The 13779-nt window shown below is 36.3% G+C and overlaps 1 protein-coding gene across 4 annotated transcripts in view; it reads right to left on the bottom strand.

The window, feature by feature from the left end:
* Fstl5 (follistatin like 5) overlaps positions 1 to 13779 on the bottom strand; it is a 596430-nt gene that overhangs the window by 358378 nt on the left and 224273 nt on the right. For all 4 annotated transcript variants that reach the window (XM_006972666.3, XM_015990071.3, XM_006972669.4 and 1 more), the window contains exon 4: positions 8200 to 8448. In XM_006972666.3, coding sequence (XP_006972728.1) covers positions 8200 to 8448 — 249 coding nt within the window. The remainder of the gene's footprint in view (positions 1 to 8199; positions 8449 to 13779) is intronic.

The raw sequence follows: 13779 nt of genomic DNA, 5'->3' as shown, positions 1-13779 counted from the left end.
TGTGACCTCACACAAAACTGTCAACTTGCATGCAAACAAATGTGTGTGGATAGTGAAGTTCTAGTGATATGTTCAGTAATTTTCTACCACCGTTTTGTGCCAATAGTCAAGAACTGCTAAATTTATGAAATATTCTCTACAAATACTATTAATGTCAGAGTGTGTTTAAGTGATTGCAAATATTCACGTGGAAGTCATTACCAGAGCGGAAATGTGTGGTGCAAACTACTATTGCCCATTTGCGCAGTAAAGGTAAACAGAGCATCCCTTATTTTCTAACTGAGGTCAACATTCACTTTCCACTTGAATGCTGTCAGGTCATTTATATTTCCCTGAGCTTGTTGACTTCCTTTCAGTACATTGATTCACTGTGATGAATTAGAACCACTGAACAAGTTTCTTTAAATGATTGACTATTGCTGGTGTCCTCCTGGTCTTCCTCTGCTGCCCTCTCAAGTTCTCCCTGTTTGAAAGCTTACTTGCTTCTTTTCTTCTCTTCCTTCCTTCCTTCCTTCCTTCCTTCCTTCCTTCCTTCCTTCCTTCCTTCCTTCCTTCCTTCCTTCTTCCCTTCATATATATAATTATATGTATGTGTGTGTGTGTGTGTGTGTGTGTGTGTGTGTGTGTGTGTGTGTATAATTCCTATATAATTTCCTTCTTTCTTTCTCTCTCTTTCTGATCTGGGTTTTGTACTCTGGGTCTCCCGCATGTTAAGCAAATGTTCTCCCAATGATCTGTTCTTCCAGGCATTGTTATATATGTAACACTTGTTGAGTATCCCTCATAAAAACCCTCATCGAGTGATTTATTTAGCCTAAATATTATTTTAATGCTTAGCTCATTTTCATTTTATATTGCACATCTATATATCATGAATCTAATAGCTATTTATAAATGATAGGTAAATATATAATCATGTACATTTTAGCAAATATATTACATATGTCTTTAAAATTAGGGGAAACATTGTATCAAGCTAATGTCAACATGAAGTGAGGCAACTGTTTTATACTAGCAAATTCAGAAAATTTTCACATAAATTCAGCAAAAGTAATGAAATTAAAGCATTTTTGATGAGTGCTGAGTAAATTCTGAGAAATAGCCTCTTCTGATTGTCCACTTGCGTGAGTTTGCCAACTTTATCATTGCCCATGTTACTAATCTCACCATCAACCTGAATTTCAGATGATTAATACTCACCAAACAAGTAAACAAATAAAAATCTGTGTTAGTCCTCCAAGTTTACTTTTTTTTTCTTAAAGTGGTATAACAGAATGTTTAAACATAAAATAAAATAGAAGGCTTTTGAAGATGCACTTTGCAAAAGAAAGGCATCCTAAATATATGTGCAAAGTAGCTCATGATATTCACTGATGTGTTGAAAAAATATCGCTCTCAGCCATTTTCAACTGTAGCTTCTGTAATTCTCTGATTTAAAAGTCATGTTAAAAACACATAAAATGGTATGGAAATGCCTGTTCAGATTATGTGAGGAAAAAGGAAACAATGTGAAATTTCATTCAAATAGTGCATGGATAAATGTAACAACCAGATCTCCAAGTTCTTACTGTTTGTGATGTACACTTAAGTGCACAGAACATTTGCCTTTATGGCAGTTTTATTCCCAGCACAGTAAATGGCAAAAGGGTTTCTGTTCAATTGACTTTTTCATAAGAGGTTTAATTCCCTCTTTGTTTTGGCATAGTTTGTATCTGGGTTTTCGTGCTCCAGCTAACCTGTACATTCTGAGTAAGGAAATCCCACTTTGTATGATGGACTGACCCAGTGTCAGGAAATGGTACTTGTAGTGCTAGTGTGAATGCATACAGTTTAGACAACCCTTAAAAACATGACTTTCAGGCAAGAGTCTCTTAACACAAAAACAAATGGTTTGGAATTGTGTAAAAGTGTAACATTTAAGTTATGCTGCACATTATTACAAAGTAGCTGATGCCAATAAACAAATGCTATACCTTATATCCAACCAGAGCCACTGTCTCCCGATGGAATAAATGGAGATGGAACTAATTTAGAAAATAAATGTGTTCATGAAATATTGTGTACCTCTAGGTCCACAAGTCACATATCACTAAAAGAAATTTTGGTAAAATCATTTATACATTTCATTTTTAGTAAATACTATGATTGCTGCAGAGACATTTCAATATTTAATAATAAGTAATAGATGAGACAAAAGTAAGACTATATAAAATATTTAACAGGATACAGATATTTTAATGTATATTATAAGCACAACTTCGATCAATCAATCAATACACATGATTACACAAATTAAATCTACTTTGATAATTTAAACACAAATACCAAACATGTACCTGGTAAACTCACTTTACAAAACAAATAGGAATAATTTAAAATCAAACAAGTAGTGAAGAGTATAACTGCTGCCTTCTTTAAATAATGACTATTTTCTACTGTTTTTCAATACTTTATGATTTAATATTTTGTGATAATTGCTGATTCACATAAATTTGTAGAAAATAATATGTAGATCACATGTGCCCTGCATGCAGTTTCTTCCAAGGGCAGTGTTGTTCTAATTGTGGTACTACATTATAACTAGGATTCTGACTCTCATCCAGTTCCCAAACATGACTCAGACTTACTCACTTATTCACAATTTTGTGCATGTATTTTTTTTTTTTTTTTGGTTTTTCGAGACAGGGTTTCTCTGCGTAGCTTTGCGCCTTTCCTGGAGCTCACTTGGTAGCCCAGGCTGGCCTCGAACTCACAGAGATCCGCCTGGCTCTGCCTCCCGAGTGCTGGGATTAAAGGCGTGCGCCACCACCGCCCGGCTTTGTGCATGTATTTTGCTCTATTCAAATTTATGGCACATGGCAGTCCCCTTATTTACCTCAGTAGTCAAAATGATACAAATAGTAAAGATCTAATATAACTTAAGAAGTGGATTTGTAAAGTAACGACAATATCTTAAAGCAATGGCCAGAAACATCTTAGTCTCTGTGTCATACCAGCTATTGTGCATCCTGCATTCAAGTCCCTACCTGTAGCAGGCTACTGAAAGGTGGGTGTGGCTCTGCTCTGTAAAACGATGGGGAAAATAAAGGAGTCAGAGGAAGGGAATGGAGTTTGGATTTCATCCAAACACATTACGTCAATGTATGCAATTCTTAAACAATAGAAATGCTGATTTAAAAATTAACCTGAATTAGCTAACAGATCTTTGTTAATTTCTCATCTAAGATTTTCATAGTTGTCAATTTTCAGTCTTAAAATACAAAATGTGTTGTATGTTTGATTTGTTTTGACGAGGTTTGACTTTATATTTGAATAATCTAACTAATTACAAGATTTTTCAGTTGTGAACTTAATATTTTTAATTGTTTCTACCAATATGACATTGTAAGAAACAAGGTAAACAACTACAATTCTGGAAAAAAAAATAGTTCATAATCACAGCATCTATTACAAAACACTGCAATAAAGCCAGCTTCTGAGAGTGGAATCTATTCCACATTTCAAAGTGGCCACATGTACACTCCTAACAGGACAAGTACTTTGTTTTATTTTTTATTTATTTATTTTTTTCAGTTTTTTTTATTATTATTATTATTATTTTACAACACCATTCAGTTCAACATAATAGCCACAGAATCCCCTGTTCTCCCCCTCTCGCCCACCCCTCCCCCTAGCCCACCCCGCATTCCCACCTCCTCCAGATCAAGGTCTCCCCCGAGGACCGGGGTTGACCTGGTTGACTCAGTCCAGGCAGGTCCATTCCCCCCTCCCAGACCGAGCCAAGTGTCCCTGCATAAGTCCCAGGATTCAAACAGCCAACTTATGCAACGAGCCCAGGACCTGGCACCAATGCACAGCTGCCTCCTAAACAGATCAAGCCAAATGACTGTCTCATCCGTTCAGGGGGCCTGATCCAGTTGGGGGCCCCTCAGCCTTTGGTTCATAGATCCTGTGCTTCCATTCATTTGGTTATTTGTCCCGGTGCTTTATCCAACCTTGGTTTCAACAATTCTCGCTCATATAAACCCTCTTCTTACTCACTAATTAGACTCCCAGTGCTCCACCAGGGGCCCAGCCGTGGATGTCTGCCTTCAGATTCCTCAGTCCTTGGATGGGGTTTATGGCACCACTATCTGGGTGTCTGGCCATCCCATCACCAGAGTAGATCAGTTCCTGCCGTCTCGTGACCATTGCCAGCAGTCTTTTGAGGGGGTATCTTTGTGGATCTCCGTGGGCCTCCCTAGCTCTCTGCTTCCTCCCCTTCTCACCTTCTCATGTGGTCTTCATTTACCATGGTCTTCTATTCCTTGTTCTCCCTCTCTTTTCTTGATCCAGTTAGGATCTCCCACTCTTTCCCTCGACTGTCGCCCTTCATTGTTCCCACTCATGACCAGGCTATTCATGTAGATCTCGTCCATTTCTCCGTGTCTTCTTTTGGGGTCCCGTTTTCCAGGTAGCCTCACTGGTGATGTGAGTAGCAGTCTAGTCATCCTTGTTCCACATCTAGCATCTTCCTATGAGTGAGTACATACCATATTTGTCTTTCTGAGTCTGGGTTACCTCACTCAGGATGATTTTTTCTAGATCCATCCATTTGCCTGCAAACCTCATGATGTCATTGTTTTTCTCTGCTGAGTAGTATTCCATTGTGTATATGTGCCACAATTTATTTATCCATTCTTCAGTTGAAGGGCATCTAGGTTGTTTCCAGGTATTGGCTATTACAAACAATGCTGATATGAACATAGCTGAGCAAGTGCTCTTGTGGTATGATTGAGCATTTCTTGGGTATATGCCCAGGAGTGGTATAGCTGGATCTTGGGGGAGATTGATTCCCAATTTTCTAAGAAAGCGCCATATTGATTTCCAGAGTGGTTGTACAAGCTTGCATTCCCACCAGCAGTGGAGGAGAGTTCCCCTAGTTCCACATCCTCTCCAGCATAAAGTGTCTTCAGTGTTTTTGATCTTAGCCACTCTGACAGGCGTAAGGTGGTATCTCAGAGTTGTCTTGATTTGCATTTCCCTGATGATTAGGGAAGTTGAGCAATTCCTTAAATGTCTTTCAGCCATTTGGGATTCCTCTGTTGAGAATTCTCTGTTTAGTTCTAAAGCCCATTTCTCAATTGGACTATTGGTCCTTTTGATGTCTAATTTCTTGAGTTCCTTATATATTCTGGATATCAGTCCTCTGTCAGATGTGGGGTTGGTGAAGATCTTTTCCCATTCTGTAGGCTGCCTTGTTGACCGTATCCTTTGCTCTACAAAAGCTTCTCAGTTTCAAGAGGTCCCATTGATTGATTGTTTGTCTCAGTGTCTGTGCTACTGGTGTTATATTTAGGAAGTGATCTCCTATGCCAAGGCGTTCAAGACTATTTCCTACTTTCTCTTCTAGCAGGTTCAGAGTAGCTGGATTTATGTTGAGGTCTTTGATCCACTTGGACTTAAGTTTTGTGCACGGTGACAGATATGGATCTATTTGCATCCTTCTACACGCTGATATCCAGTTATGCCAGCACCATTTGTTGAAGATGCTTTCTTTTTTCCATTGTATACTTTTGGCTTCTTTGTCAAAAATTATATGTCCATAGGTGTGTGGGTTAATGTCAGGGTCTTCAATTCGATTCCATTGGTCCACATGTCGGTTTTTATTCCAATACCAGGCTGTTTTTATTACTGTAGCTCTATAGTAGAGCTTGAAGTCGGGGATTGTGATGCCTCCAGAAGTTGTTTTATTGTACAGGTTTCTTTTAGCTATCCTGGGTTTTTTGTTTTTCCATATGAAGTTGAGTATTGTTCTTTCCAGATCTGTGAAGAATTGTGTTGGTATTTTGATGGGGATTGCATTGAATCTGTAAATTGCTTTTGGTAAGATTGCCATTTTTACTATGTTAACCCTGCCTATCCATGAGCATGGGAGATCTTTCCATTTTCTGAGATCTTCTTCAATTTCTTTTTTCAGGGACTTAAAGTTCTTGTCATATAGGTCCTTCACTTGCTTGGTTAGTGTTACCCCAAGGTATTTTATGTCATTTTTGGCTATTGTAAAGGGTGATGTATCTCTAATTGCCTTCTCAGCTTCAGTAGCCCTCCTTTGTTTTATTTTTTATTTACTCCTTCTCTGCTCAAATAAAGGCATTTTAGAAACTAACTTCCTTAGGCATAATGCTACAACAAACAAACAAACATAAAAACCTCAACTTCTGGGAGCTGGAAATATGTTAATGTTAACTCTAAATAAAATGGTATTTCAATACTCTGTGATGAAAATGTATTTTGAAGCGTACATAAATTTAATTAAGATTCAGGATGAGTCTAAAGGACAGAAGTTTTTCAGACAATCTTTGAATGGTTAAATTCTAAAGAGGCCCAGACTACTGTTCATACATTTCTTGTTGATTTAAATATTTGGTGACATTGTAAATGAGTGCTCAGTTATCAGGCACAACACTAAATACACTGGTTTTCTTCTAAAATGATATTTAATCACATTTCCATATGTTCAATTGTACATGTCAGGTGAACAGAATCTCACTTGAAATTGGATGGTATAGATAATTGTTCACTCTACTCTTCCTGATGCCCTGGTTTTGTTCCGTAGTACCCACACAAGGTAACTCACAATCACCCAGTTCCAATGGATCTGAAAGCCTTGGCTTTTGTGGACACTGTTGGCATGCACATGTGCATATGTCAACATGCACATACACACACATGTTATTGAAAAAGAATAAGACTATAACTTAATGTACTTATTCAGTTACATATTAAATACTATTTCCTTAAGTTTATGATGTCAGTGTGGGAGTATAATATTTTATTCTATCATCTTAGGTTAAAATGACTGAAAAAATTCTTCTCTTTAAAAGTCTAACATAAACAATAAAATATTGACGACATTGATTGAACTGAAAAGACAAAGAGATGAATTTGAATCCATAACATCTCCCATTTAGTAAAGGAGGGGAATCTACTGTAGCAAAACTCTTCAAAAAATGCCCCCCGGAATGCAGTGCATAGCTACAGTGCTCTTACTCTTTCACATCACATGTTGCTTCTAGAAGCCATAATGACCACAGCATGCCAGAGCTTATGTTATCTTAAATGTGTCCTGTTAGCATTTTTGCCTCCTTGAAATACACTTTATTGAAAAATTATGTTGAACGTTGACAACTGTAAATCATTATTTTTTTAATAAATTGGCAAATGAAGGGTTGCAATTTATTTTAACCCAATTTCAAAAAAGAAATGTCCTGTCATTTATATAGTGTGAGCACAGTTAAGGAGTATTCTGATTAACTGAGATGCAGGAATTCACCAAACTTCAAGACTTCAAGAATCAACTTGATCACAGACCTGTTGGAACAATGGATGCTTTATACTTGACTCTAGCATTTAAATGAGTCAACACACACACACACACACACACACACACACACACACACACACACACACACACACAAAAAAAAAAAAAAAAAAAAAAAAAAAAAAAAAAAAAAAAACCTTCCTCCAACTTAAATATTAAATACCAAGTAATAAAATGATGCTAAAGTCTTTTGGTGATTTATCTATAGAACATGATAAAATGGCATATCTCATTACTAATTCAGAAGTACTGTTCACTAGACCATCATTTCAATTGTATGAATGCAAACAATAATACTTTAAAATGTTAAACCATCATTGCCTCAGATTTGCTAATTGAGTTTCTTATGACACTATTGTTATTGAAGTGAGTAATTAGAGGTCCCATATAATTTGAGTTATGTGGTGCAAACTGAAACTGTTCTGCAGATCAAGAAGAAATGAGAAACTGCCACAGCATGGCTTGGCATTCCCTGTGTCTTCAATAGCATTTTAGGTGTTTTGCACTGGGGAGATTTTATCTACAGACTAAACTGGCTACCCTCTGTCCCTATAATAACTCCATGATTGGGAAGCCATATGGTGCAATGCTGAATGCTATATTAAATTGTGAGTCAGATTTTGGCCAGCTTTTTTCTCATAAATGAATATCAGAATTCTATCCATGCAAATTTCTGTACACTGATGCTTCTTGGTTTTGTTAAGCTTATTTTGTCATTTTCCTTTTTGTGACACTTTTTTAGAGATAAAATCACACTATATTTAAATCTTAACAGCACTAATAGAGAATAGGAAAGATAGAGGCCTATGACGCTGTAGGCCTCACCCTGCTCCTACCTTTAAAAAAGCAGTCGTCATTGTGAACGATGGTGATCTTTTGCTTTTTCAGGCAGGCAGCTCTGTGCACTTCACAGTGGTTTTCATAGAATTCCCCATCAGATCCACACACGGGTTTGTAGTGCTGTTTGCAAATGTCCATGCAGGCACACTCTGCATGCCTTGTCTCTCTGCTGATGACACAGTGCCTCCCCAAGCCACAGAACTTGTTTTCACAAGATCCAAAAGGGCCATCCTGAATTAGAAATTCTGGAAATAAAAAAAAAAAAAAGGAAATCATTTGGTTCTCTTGTTGATATAACCAGTTCATTTCAAAATATCAGGTGAACAGTGTGTTCAAAAACTATTACAGAAATTCAAATACACAATGAAGGAACTTGCAATAAAACCAAATGAGGAACCATTTCAAATGTTGTCAGATTCTTCTCCAGTTTCTCTCCTTGAGTTCTGCTTTCCCTTTTCAGAGCACATTGAAATTTGTGGACTTTTTATTATTATTAAGTATAATAGTAGACATTTTGAAGGTGCTATGCAATGCATGTTGACCAGTCTCACCATCCCCCCCTTATCTCTTCTTACCACCCGTCCCCTTTACAAATCTCTCTCTCATGTTCATGTCTGATATTTTTGTTTTGTGACCCACTGAGGTTATCTAGGTCTGTCTATGTAACTATAAGCTTGGAGTTAATCTTTGGAGTCCAATTGAACCTATTGATGTCACCATAATAATTACAAGAATAAATGTGTAAGCAGAGTTCAAAGTGTGCCTTGAGTAACACTAAAGGATTTTACATGCATGAAGCTTTATTTCCTAGCTATTATTATTGGCCCTTCAAAATCAACTTCATGGGACATAAATACAATTGAGAAAAGTTAAAACACTAGTTTGATATTATAAATTAAGCTCATAATGCTTTAATTTTAATCTTCATTCTTTGATCCCAAGTCAAATTTATATCAGCTAAATTAAAATTATACAAAAGCATACCAATATCAATGGCATAGTACAAACAATAACCTAACTCAGGACATATATTGACCAAACCAAAATTTCAGGGTACACAACTTTAACAAATAGCTGAGTTGCTGACAAGTGGAAATAGCCAGAGTTCCATCAACCATAGGCCTCCAACTCATCATATCATATCCAAACTAAGTAACAACTCATCATGTCATGCCCAAATACCATGGTTGTTATTGGTTGCCAGTAAGTTAATTTCTCTAATCTGTTTCCATTGTGTATAAAAAAAAATTTCTATCACATCGCAGAAGGATGCTTAGTCTTTTTTGGTTTTGAGTGACACAGAGCTCAAAAATCATGTAGTAGTGTGCTTTTTCTTTTACTGGGCATAACATGATCATTCCAGCACCATCTTGGGCTAGAGACTACTTTGCTCAGTAGTCATGGCAACTAACTGAGCAGAATATTACAGAGAAATGATAGCTTAGCTATTGGCAGTAGGAAAGAGGGTAGCAGGACTCCAGCCACTACTCCACCCTCCTCTTCCATATGCAAGGGATCTTGGGAGATGCTAGATGGCATGCTATATAAAAAGTACAGGTCAGAATGTTAAGACTGGTAAAGGAATTGATATGAAATCACCCTACAGAATAATCATTGTTAGGATATTGAGCCTCATGATGATGTGAGAGAGGCTATCATGATTGGGCCTTGAAGTGAGAGCACATTAGGAGTACAAAGGTGTGATGTAATAGCATACAAGAGTCAGGCTGATAAGAGAGGGGGAAAGAGAGAGACAGGAAGACAGACAGACAGACCCGAGAGAGAGAGAGAGAGAGAGAGAGAGAGAGAGAGAGAGAGAGAGAGAGAGAGAGAGAGAGAGACTGATCTCTAACCTGGACAGGGGGGCTGCATTGGGATAGCCACCATATATTATGACAGAGGTTTGGAAGGAACATGTTCTTCAGTTCCCAGAAACTAATAAAATTCTTTACTTGTATTGGTTTCATGGGGGTGTCAGGTGTATGTATGCTAGATGATTAAGTCTGGTCTAGCCTACATATTAAGGGACAAGGATGATAAACTTGCATGGAGTAGGGGGCTGGGCTTGCTATTCCCAGCGAATCCTAACCTTCACAGTATGCTGTTTGACAGATTATCAGGAATTTTTCTGTCATTATTATGTTTTAGATAATTTTATATCTTTATTTTTACAGCTAAATACTAAAATTTATCAAGAAAGTATTTATTTATTAAGTGGTGGTTTATTAAAAGAGTGATAATTTCACCAGTTAGTAAAGCTGAGGCAGCTCATGGAAATTTTGCAGTTTCCCTTGGCTGAGTTGTGGTACCAGGTGGTGGCACTATCCGGTATGCCAATGTTGGTGTGATAACAGGTGGTGGCATTATCTGGCACACCAATGTTGGTGTGATAACAGGTGGCACTATATGGTACACGAGGTTGGTGTGATAACAGGTGGCTATGTGGTACACTAATGTTGGTTTGGTAACAGATTGCTCCTTCCGATTCACTGAGATTGATGTGTGTCTCCAAGAGTCTCTATTCCTCGATTCCTGCTTTTATTTACTATTCTGATTCAGAGATTTCAATGAAAATGCAGGCCATTTTGTATACATTAATAGAGTATTTTACATTCTAGTTAGAAGTTTTTGTTGCTTATTGCTACTACATTTAAAAGAAATGCAATTGATTTATATGAATTCCTTGAGAAAGTTTATTTATGTAAATGAAAAGCAAGGACATATCCTTTGTGACAGTAATTAACCATAACTAATGTTAAATTTAAGTTTCAGCTAATGTTAAATCAATTAAATCTGATGAGCATGTCAAAGTTTTTTTTTGAAGTACAGTCAGATAACACATTTAATTAATTTTTATTAAGGATTGACTTGTAGCTTGGTAAAGCAGCATTTGTTTCTCCAACAGTGGACTCTACATTTGCATCATTTGATAATTTCTGTGCCTTCCTAACATTACTAAATGTTAAAATTATAAACACTGAAACATTAAAAGCTAAATATTACACCAAAAAGCAGAGTTACACAATATTATATTAAAGACATTTGTCATACATTCCCAATCATAATTTGCTTCTCTTTAATAGAATATATATATATATATATATGAAAGATGATATCAGATACATAGCTAACATTGAGTGAAACCTTTGAAAGTGAACTTATTTTTATGTGTAAGTTGTGATATTACTTCTGGGATGCAAAAAAAATAATTCATAATTTCTTCAAATGCTTTACAAAGGAAATAAGATAGTACTTTAGAGGCAAAGATTTAGAGACCTGGTAAGGGGCACAAAAAAGATTAAGGGACACAGCACCAAGGTAGATGTCATAATGCACTCAACACAGCTGAGGTATATAGAATATTATTTTAAGGTGTGTTAATTTTGTTTATGTTGCATTTGTTTAACTCTGTAAAGTTGTGTTACTTTGCCTGTCTAAAACACCTGATGTCGAATAAAGAATTGAATGGCTAATAGTGAGGCAGGAATGAGAAACAGGCATAGCTGTCTGGCAGAGAGAATAAATAAAAGGAGATATTTGGGAGAAGAAGAAGAAGCCAGAAAAGGAGGAGGACTCCTGGCCAGCCACCCAGGTACAAAGCAAGCCACAGAGTAAGAATAAGATTTACACGGGTAAGAGAATGGGATAAGGCCAGAGGCAAAAGACAGATGGAGTTAATTTAAGTTAAGAAAAGCTAGCAAGAAACAAGTCAAGCTAAGGCTGGGCATTTATAATTAAGAATAACCCTCTGTGTGTGATTTATTTGGGAATGACTGGTGGGCCCCCAAAGGAGTAAAAAACAACAACAACAAACAACAACAACAGAGGTATTTAAACAATGAGCATTCAGAAAGCTGATGATGACAGGATATGGAGAAAAGACTGAATCAAGATTTAAAATGATAATGGGGAGGGGAAACAACAGATTAGGTGACCTAAGTTAATTATTATATGGAATATATACATATCATTAACTTAGTGTTAACATTTCACATGTTGTCTCCTAACATGTGTGATGCTGAAATGTAACATGTATTTAATAGCAACTCTAATTTATTAACAATTTAGTTGAAGAAGAGAGCTCATTTTCTTTTGTTTTTAAACTGTAGTTTTGTCTGACCTGATATTCTATTCATAAAACAAGGCGTAACTAGCAAGTTGCTTTTAGTCTCTCAATAATGTAATCCCTTTGTTTAAACTTGTATGCTAAAGCACCATTCTAATTGAAGTTGATGTATGTAAAATACACTTAGATGTCTCTAAAATGACCAAGATGTATTTTCCACCTGCATTGAAGTATCACATACTGACAATGCTCAACTTAAAAATATTTACGTAATCTAAAATATCCTCAACTATACCAAATACAAACTAATTTTGACTTATATATTGTAAGTTGATCTATTAATCTAAGGCTTTGATATTTGATTTTGTTTCATATGGGTAAGTGTAACTTTGACTTTTAAAGCTTAAAATTTTATTATCAGTCTTCCCTGAGAATGGTATTAGCGAATTAATTAAATGCTCAAGCCTCATTTTTTTATCAAATAACAACATAATTAGAATTCATTATGTATTACTTAAATAAATAAGAGAGAAATATCAACAAAGTTAATAATGTTATGCAGTTGCTGAGAAGGTTCAGTACACATGGCACTGGAATTGTCTGGTATTAAAAATTTGATTAAGGAATGCAGTGATTATGATTAAGAATGATAAGTTATTATGGATCTAGCAATAGGATATACAAATAAAATTGTTATAATAATTGTCTTTCCCAACAAACTGTGTTAAAAAGTCTATTGAGACTGGGCTGGTATTATATGCCTGTATTCTGGGAATTATATAAATGGATGTAGATAGATATCAAGTTCTAGGCCAACATGGTCTACATAACAAACCCCATTACAAAATAAAGACACAGGCAAGGTACATCAAGGAAGTGTTTGAACTAGTGTGCTTCAAAATAACACTCCTAAAACTGCCAAGAAATTCTAACACGATATTTTTCTCAGATGCCAAAAAGTTAAAAATAATGAAAACCTTTAAAAATTGAAATGAAAAAGTGAAACAAGGAATACAGAAAGTGGGGGAAGATACAAAAGTTTCATTTCCATAATTATATATTTTGATTTAGAGTTGCAAGCATCCATTTTCATGATAATTTGCCACCCATGTATAGAAAGTTGAGAAACCAAAATAAAATTTTGTTTTGTATATTGTAAAGTAACAAAATGGTTTCATTTCTCATAAGTTTCATGGCTAGTGACAAGTGTAGCAAACAACTGGAAGGCATGCAGAGGACTACACAGCGTGACCTTTCCGTGACCTCTGTGATATCTCCTGGTGTTGCTCCTGTGTCACTACTGAAGAAAACCCATGAGAAGAGAGGGTCGTCTCTACCTTGGATTTGGTACTGTCTCCATATCTTATTTGGAACAACTTATGGGATCTTCAGCTAATTCTGCAATAGTGTATTTTTAAAGACACAAAAAGCAGGAGTGCAGAGATGTCTCCTACAATCTTCCACCACCCGGAACACACAGGCTCCCCAGCATAGGCATATTCCATCAATG

Source organism: Peromyscus maniculatus, chromosome 6 (assembly GCF_049852395.1).
Source record: "Peromyscus maniculatus bairdii isolate BWxNUB_F1_BW_parent chromosome 6, HU_Pman_BW_mat_3.1, whole genome shotgun sequence".
Taxonomy (NCBI): domain Eukaryota; kingdom Metazoa; phylum Chordata; class Mammalia; order Rodentia; family Cricetidae; genus Peromyscus; species Peromyscus maniculatus.
Note: the sequence above shows the minus strand (reverse complement) of the source record. Positions and strands in the feature narration are given on the sequence as shown.